This window comes from Carlito syrichta, unplaced genomic scaffold (assembly GCF_000164805.1).
Source record: "Carlito syrichta isolate Samal-C Ts95f unplaced genomic scaffold, Tarsius_syrichta-2.0.1 Scaffold304855, whole genome shotgun sequence".
Classification (NCBI taxonomy): Eukaryota; Metazoa; Chordata; class Mammalia; order Primates; family Tarsiidae; genus Carlito; species Carlito syrichta.
The window spans coordinates 4,643-12,315 of record NW_007248951.1 but is presented as its reverse complement, the minus strand read 5'-3'; the positions used below and the strand labels follow the sequence as shown (position 1 = coordinate 12,315).

At 42.6% G+C, this 7,673-nt stretch overlaps 1 protein-coding gene across 1 annotated transcript in view; it reads right to left on the bottom strand.

Annotated features, from left to right (window-relative positions):
* PAK1IP1 (PAK1 interacting protein 1) overlaps positions 1-5,330 on the bottom strand; it is a 13,023-nt gene extending 7,693 nt beyond the window's left edge. The window contains exons 1-2 of the mRNA XM_021713922.1: positions 5,129-5,330; positions 2,358-2,520 (exon numbers count right to left, since the gene is read on the bottom strand). Coding sequence (XP_021569597.1) covers positions 2,358-2,520; positions 5,129-5,212 — 247 coding nt within the window. The 5' untranslated portion in view covers positions 5,213-5,330. The remainder of the gene's footprint in view (positions 1-2,357; positions 2,521-5,128) is intronic.
* Between the last annotated feature and the right edge of the window lie 2,343 nt (positions 5,331-7,673).

Here is a 7,673-nt window from a genome sequence, read left to right as displayed (position 1 = left end):
TCAAAAAAAAAAAAAAAAAAGAGAAAAGTTTGCTTTCCCACATCTGCTCCTTAGGAAAGAGTTTATTACTGACTCAGAAAATCAGGATTAATGCAAGGAATGGAAGAAACCAAGAACCCTACTAAACTCATTCCCCCACCTAAACTCCTAAGTAAATCCTTTTCTTACTGTTGAACACTTGTACTAATGGGTTTGGAAAGATCAGATTTAACTTTATTTCTTCCAAGCCTAAGGGAAAAAGAAGACTTCTTTGTATGAGCTGGAAGTGGGAGATGGGGGGGGAGTGTATTTTTGAATCATTCAAAGCATAGCTGCTGAGAAGAGCAAGAAACCTGTCAAAGTAGTTAGGAACCATCTGCTGTGGTCTGACCCTGCTCCCCCATTCATATGCTAAAATTTAGTTGTCAAGGTGATGGTATTAAGAGGTGGGACCTTTAGAGGTAATTAAATAATGAGGGCCAGCCCTCATGAATGAAATTAGCACTGTTACTAGAGTTTGGAGGGAGCTGCTTCCTTGTCCTTCAGCCATGTGAGGATGCAGCAAAAGTCATCACCTATGGAGCAGAGAACGAAGTCTTTTACTAGATACCAAAGTCTACTAGCACCTTGATCTTAGACTTCACAGCCTCCAAAACTGTGAGAAATAAATCTCTATTATTTATAAATTATCTATCTAAGATATTTCATTAGAGCGGTCTAAGCAGATTAAGACAACATCTAATAGAAGGAAGCCATTTATTACTGCAAATTTACTGCTAAAAACCAAAGCTTGGTATGGATCCTCTGAAATGCATGAAAAATAGGGTAGGGAAAAAGGGCACCTATTTTATCTTTCTTTCTTTGCAGGAAACTTACTTGGCTGTTACTTTTCATTCTCTGTTCCCTGGGAAAATGCAATGAAAGCAGCATACAATGTTAATTGCTGAGAAAAAAATTACCTGTTCAGTGTATCTCTCCCTTGATCCTGCACACATTCACTGTGGAAAATCCAGCTATGCACTCAGAATTACCACACTTTGACCTCAATTCCAGTGACCACTGCCTCCTCTGTATTTGCATCCCCCACACGCCGGACTGAGTATCCTAACCACCTAAAGCTGCTCCACATTAGGACCCTTGAACTCTAGGAACCTAGTCCCTGACCACAGGTGCACATCTTCTCAGGCCTTTCTTTGATGACTCCCTGCACTCACAAGTGCAGAAGTCAAACAAAATAACCAGCTCAACTGGGGAATAAACCAGGTGTACTGCCAGATGATTTCCACTTTCTGAACCAGTGAAGTAGCTACCCAATCAATCACAATCCAACCATTATCACTTCAGACTGTTTTGATTCAATTTCTATTGACTCACCTGCTTTTTTATTTCATAGATCTCTGGCCTCAATGCCCTATTTTCTCTAGGCTGGCAATCTAACTACTTCATCAAAATTCTCAGTTTCCTTGTAACTTTGTAACTTAATCCTCCTATGGCACACACCAAGTAACCTTCCTCTCTCTATAGAAATGTCTATGGCTTATCATCTGAAGAAGCTCAGAAAACCTTGTAAACTGATATTACTCAAGTTATAGCTTCCAATTCCAGGGGGGCAAACCTTCATCATTCCTTCTGCTTGTTCTTAGTCAGCACCTCACCCTTACCCAACCTGGCAGCACTTTCCTCAAGCCCACACCACTCATACATAGCTTGCTCATTTGCTCCCTCCCTCCCAATTCAGTTCCCACTTTCCTCTCAAGGATCCAGGATCTGGTCCTATCTACTTCTGCAGCCTCCTCAAACTCCAAATTAACCTTCTCATAATACTGAACTGCTTACAGTCCCCCATGCAACCAGGGTTAAAAAAACAGACTCTTGACCTAGGTTCAAGTTCTAGTTCCACTGTTTTGTGACCTTGGGCAAGTCACGTAACATCTTTTAAATTAGGTGTTCTCATCCATGAACTGAAGATATAACTGCACCTTCTTGGCACACTAATATGCCAAAAAAAGTTAGATGCTGCTGCTGCTTGTGCTCCTCACATTGCCTACTCTGCCTGGAATGCCCTTTCTCCCTCTTTGCAAACTTCACTGGCTAACAAGTGACACTTCTCTTTTAAAATAATTCAGATGTCATTTTAAGGAAGGTTTCAGCCAATCCTCACTCTAACCGCACCCCCCATCCTTGTCTAACTTAAGTGCCTCCTTTCTCTTTCCCAGTACGAACTGTGAGCAATCTGAAGGCAAGAAACACCCCCCCACACACAATATTTTCCCCATTTCTATATCTCCTAGAATCTGCTACAAAATAGACAATTTTTCAACTAAAGACAAATTGTAAAGTATACCTCTATGTTATCTTCAAGGATACAACTTTCTTACCACTGTGATGCACGAGAGCCCCATGCTCTATCTTCTTTTTCATGTCATAAATGTGAATTGTTTCATCTTTGCTCCCAGTGACTACAAAACGACTATTTACAGCTACTGCTGACAGGGAGGCAGTGTGGGCATGGTGAGTGAAGTCAGCTACAGGAGTCCATTTCTGCTGAAGAGGAAAACATACAATCACTTGCCACAGTCACATCACAGTTCTCCAAACAGATAGATGGTCCTACGTTTCATGACAACTACCAATGGGCCTCACAAATAGAGAAAAGCAATGTAGTGATGTGTAGATTAACACAGAGGACTTGAGAGTTGAATAAGGAAGGTAAAGCAAGAAGGTGGCAAGGCAACACACTGAGTATCATAATTCCAGACATGATTGCAGACTAGACAAGGGAACTTTTACATACTGCCCAAATAACTCTTTAATGTACTCTTTAATGTATGGACTTATATGTGAGACTTCCACATTATTTATCCTTTCAAATGTTCAAATTTTTATTTGAATGTATTCTTTCAAATAACATGTGCCTACCATGTACTCAGCACTATTTCAGGCAATTGATACACAGCAGTGAAAAAAGATTTCCATTCCAGTGGGAAAGAAAGAATATAAATTAATATAAAGTCACACAGAAATATGTATAATGACAAAGTCCTTATACAAAGGAAAAAAAAAAAAGGCTGGGTATGGTGGCTTATGTCTGTAATCCCAGCACTTTAGGAGGGCAGATTGCTTAAGGCCAGGAGTTTGAGACCATTTCAGGCAGCACAGCAAGACTTGACTCTACCAAAAATCAAAATTAGCCAGGCGTGATGGTGCACGCCTGCACTTTCAGCTACTCAGGAAGCTGAAGTGGAAGGATCACCTGAGCCCAGGAAGTCAGGGCTGCAGTGAGCCATAATTGTAGCACTGCACTCCAGCCTGGGCAATAGAGTGATACGTTGACCTCAAAAAAATTAAAAATAGAGTAAGGGTATGTTTCCACTAATACCATCATATGCCCTAGAGAATTACCAATGATGAGGTCTCAGAAACTCTACATTTATTGCCATGTAACTTTTGGATTGGCAAGTGTGATTGGATGAGTGCAAAGAATGACAACAAAACACACACCCACTCCTAAAACTGAAGAAACTGCATCTAAAATCATTCACAAAACAAACCAAAGAAAAAACCCACCAAACTTCTTTGTACACAATTAAAATATGTCAGCACAAAGTAGGTCCTTAATAACTACAGCAAAGGATAGTTCCGTCACTTAGGACCAAGAGGGCCTCTTTTGAGTCAAGGCATAACATTCTTGAGGAGGTGTTATGGCCTTAAATAAAAGAATAACCTTTGTTTGGCCAGGTGCAGTCACTCAAGCCTATAATCCCAGCACTTTGGGAGGCTGAGACGAGAGGATTGCCTGAACCCAGGGGTTCGAGACCAGCCTGGGCAACTTGGTGAGATCTCGTTTCTACAACAAATCAAAATAAAAATTAGCCAGGCATGGTAGCACGTGCCTGTAATTCTGGCCACTTGGAAGGCCGAGGTGGAAGGACCACCTGAGCCCAGCAGCCCAGCAGTTTTGAGTGTGCCACCCCAACTCAAAAAAAAAAAATAACCTTTGTTGATTCATGTTACAGAAGTAATGTTGGTTATTCAGGCTTTAGAAGCTGTGTTAGGTGGTAGTTAAAAGCTTCGAATGTCAAAGACACCTGGGGGTTCTTGATATTTTTAGTCAGCTCTGCCAATTATTAGCTGTGTGGCTTTGAGCTGTATGGCTTTAAGAAGTCACTTATCTACAAGGAAACTTCCAATCCCTCATCATTAAAATGAGACAACTGTATCTGCCTCAGAGAACTGCTATGAGGAATACTGCATGTCCTGAACACAGCAAGTTAATTTTACTACAAAGAAAACACATTCAATAGTATCATCTTTGAATATTTAAAACATATCACCTTTCAGCCAAAGGACAGAAACAGAAAAAACTGAAGCAGAAAATAAACAAAAGCAGTAGGTCAAGTCAAATACTCACAATTTTCTAGTTAATTCCAGACTGACACCTAGATTTCTTCATAAGTACTGTACTCAATAAAACAGGTTTCTAAGAGATACTTAGAATTGTTCAGGAATAAAACTGCCTTCTAAGCTAGAAGGCAGGAAATCAGATTTCTATTTTTGAGTATAGTCATATCTACATACTTAACTACTAATAATTAACTTTTTTATTTACGTATCCAGTAAAATACTTCTATCCCAAGTATTTGTATCCTCAATTTTCCACCTCTAATGTAGGGACTAGAGCAGGATTCATACCTCTTTGCATTTTCATCGCTGAGCTCACAGAAAGTTCCCAACAAATAATGAATTGGTATCAATGTCTTCATATATAAGAGGTTTATCCTAATCGAACGCTAACAGTTGGTAAAATTATAGGACAGAAACTCAGTGAAAGAGTGAGTTGTTCATTAAATTCTAAATACCTACACTGGCTGTCAACTTATGGGTGAGATCCTTAAACCCACAACTCATCTGTCCGTGTGCAGAAATGCCCGTTTCCTTCATACAGATACGATCTCACTTTGGTAAAATGCCTATTCCATCTTTTAAAAGGTTAGCTTTTTACTTAAGTCCCCTGAATTTGGCACATCAATTTATCCACAGAGCTCGGATGGTAAGCAGAAGGCTCTCTAAGGTTTACCTCTGCCGTGTGGGAACCAAACCTGACCTTCCCCGCCCCTCCTGCCACGGTCTCTAGGCGCGCGTATCTCACTTCGTGGTCGCCACTTGCCTCGGGCTCTCGGTGTACAGTGAACCCAAAAAGGACCTGTTCATAGCAACCAGCGACCAGCTCCATCCAGCACCGCACGTGTTTCTTCCACGAGCCCCGCTAAGCGCAGCGGAAGTGATGGAATCGGATGCAAAAAAAAAAAAAAAAAAATGCCGGTCTTTTTGCCCCGGCGCTCAAATTATACGTCATGACCACAGGGATGTCTTTCTAGTGCCTGTATCCCTGGGAATGGTTGCAGCACTGGGAGCTTCCAAAAGGAGAAAAAGAAAGGAGCCACACGTCGAGGTTCTCATTGCAAGAAGAAAATTGGGGGCAAGCAGGCATATCCTAAGAAGCCGTGACCTCGGCGCGTCTGAGAGGAGAGGGGCAGGACATCCTCTGCGGAAGTCCGCCCCATTTCCGTGACGTCAGCGGAAGGGGCCGAGCCAACCTCCGGCTAGGGCGGGAGGTGGCTACGGCGCTGGTGTCGGGTCGTGTTGTATTAGTCGTTGTGGAGCACATTTAATCAAGAACTGCGAGTCGGCGGTAGGATTTAGGTTTAAGTGCAGGAAGCAGTGGGACGAGCCTTTCTGTCGTACCACGGCTAGGAGGGGTGGGATTGGGATTTAGGGTTCGCGGTTACCTGCTCGGACGGCGTCCGCCTCGGCGCTGCAGCGACAAGCGTGTTCTACGAGACAGCTTGGGCCCGCGAAGTCCGCTTCCCGCGTTCCCCCTGCACGCCTTCCCCTCCATTGCTTCACGTGTGTAACTGTGGGGTCAGATTGGCCAGCGGCGAGGTACATCTTGGGGAGGGAGGAGGACAGGCTGATGAGGAAGAAGGGCTCACCCTTGGTGAGCGTTCTGGAAGGAAATCTCACGTTATTCCCAGTTTCTCCTTTCTTCTGACCCCCGGTGTAGGGGCACAGTCAAACGTTAAGGAAAGCAAAGATAGCCCTTGGCATTTGAAATTTTCATTTCTGTGCAGAGATTCAGAAATGTGTTGGAAATCATGTTTTCTTACATAGCTCTTGGATCATATAATTCTCATAAACGCCATAGCAGGTTAATTTGACAAGCAGGAGTTAGATGGCATACGTCGCTGTCGAGGCTTCAACCCCCATTTGAACAGTCCTTTAGCGCTTAGATCCTTTGGTTTCCAAGAACTTTTGTCCTCTGATGTCCTGAATTGTCAGTACTTTTTGTTGTTTTGATTTTTTATAGAAACGGAGGTCTTGCTGTGTTGCCAAGGCTGGTCTTGAACTCCTGGCCTCGAGCAGTCCTCCCGCCTCGACCTCCCAAAGTGCTGGAATTACAGGCGTGAGTCACCGCGACCACGCCATTATATTTTTAAATCAATGCCCGCCGGGCTCGGTGGCTCAGCCTGTAATCCCTCGCCTTGGGAGGCTGAGGTGAGTGGATTGCTTGAGCCCGCGGGTTCAAGACCCGCCTGGGCAACTTGGTGAGACCTCATCTCTACAATAAAACAAAAAGTTAGCCGGATGGCCGAGAGCGGCCACTGCACTCCAGCAGTGCTCCAGTCTGGGCGACAGAGCGAGACTCCAACTCAAAAAGAAAATGCCCGTTTGCAGAAATGATTTCACTTTGGATGCTTTGCTTATCGTTGCAGCGCACGAAAGGCTTTGTCTTCTGCCACGGTTGGCAGCTCCACGTGTGAGGACTCCTCAGACACAAATGCTGGAGTCAAACTGATCCTCAGGTGTGAGGACTCCCCAGACACAAATGCTGGAGTCAAACTGATCCTCAGCCTAGTGGAAACCATTGTACCTGTTTACTGTTCTGCAGTAATTCTTTCACTTTGCTAGTTATTTTCATTATGTTACAAAAAAGTCAAAACTTTTAAGATTATTTTCTCTTTACAGTTTAACTATTTCCACCAGAGAACCATTGAGGTCAGAGGGGTGTGACCCTAGGCATGGGACAAAGAATAAGTAGGACATTTCTTTAAAGTCTCATATATTTTTTAATGTGACTTCCTGCATTTTATTCCACAACATACTTATTTTAATGCAAAAGTAATGTTCTCTCATCCAAAAAGAAAAAAAAAAACTTTAAATATAATGATTTCAAAACCACATGCTTTATGTGTTCTGTTGCTTCTAGAATGTCCTGGGTACCCAGCCTCATTACCCCAGAGACATCTCAAAACTTACCGTTATAGCAAGATAATTACCATGTTCAGTTTCTATTACCAGAATGTCACACTTAAACCAGCTGAAGTATCTTTGCTCCAACCAGGAGTTTTAGAATATAGTCGGTTCTACAATGAGCACCATAAATGTAACTCGAAGTGGTTTTACTTTAAAAAACAAAACTGTTAGAAATAATACAACCAATCGTAGAGCTCAGAGAATTTAGCATCTAGTCCAGGTGTTATTAATTTGGGAGTTCATGGGTAAGGCTCAGGGGTTTTGAATCCCAAAAATTATAGGCAAAATTGTGAGTAAAATTTTTGGAGGAAAGCATTGATAAAAGCTGATTACAGTTTCAAGATAAGTAGTGCCTCATTAAGATTAAAATGCAGCCAGGC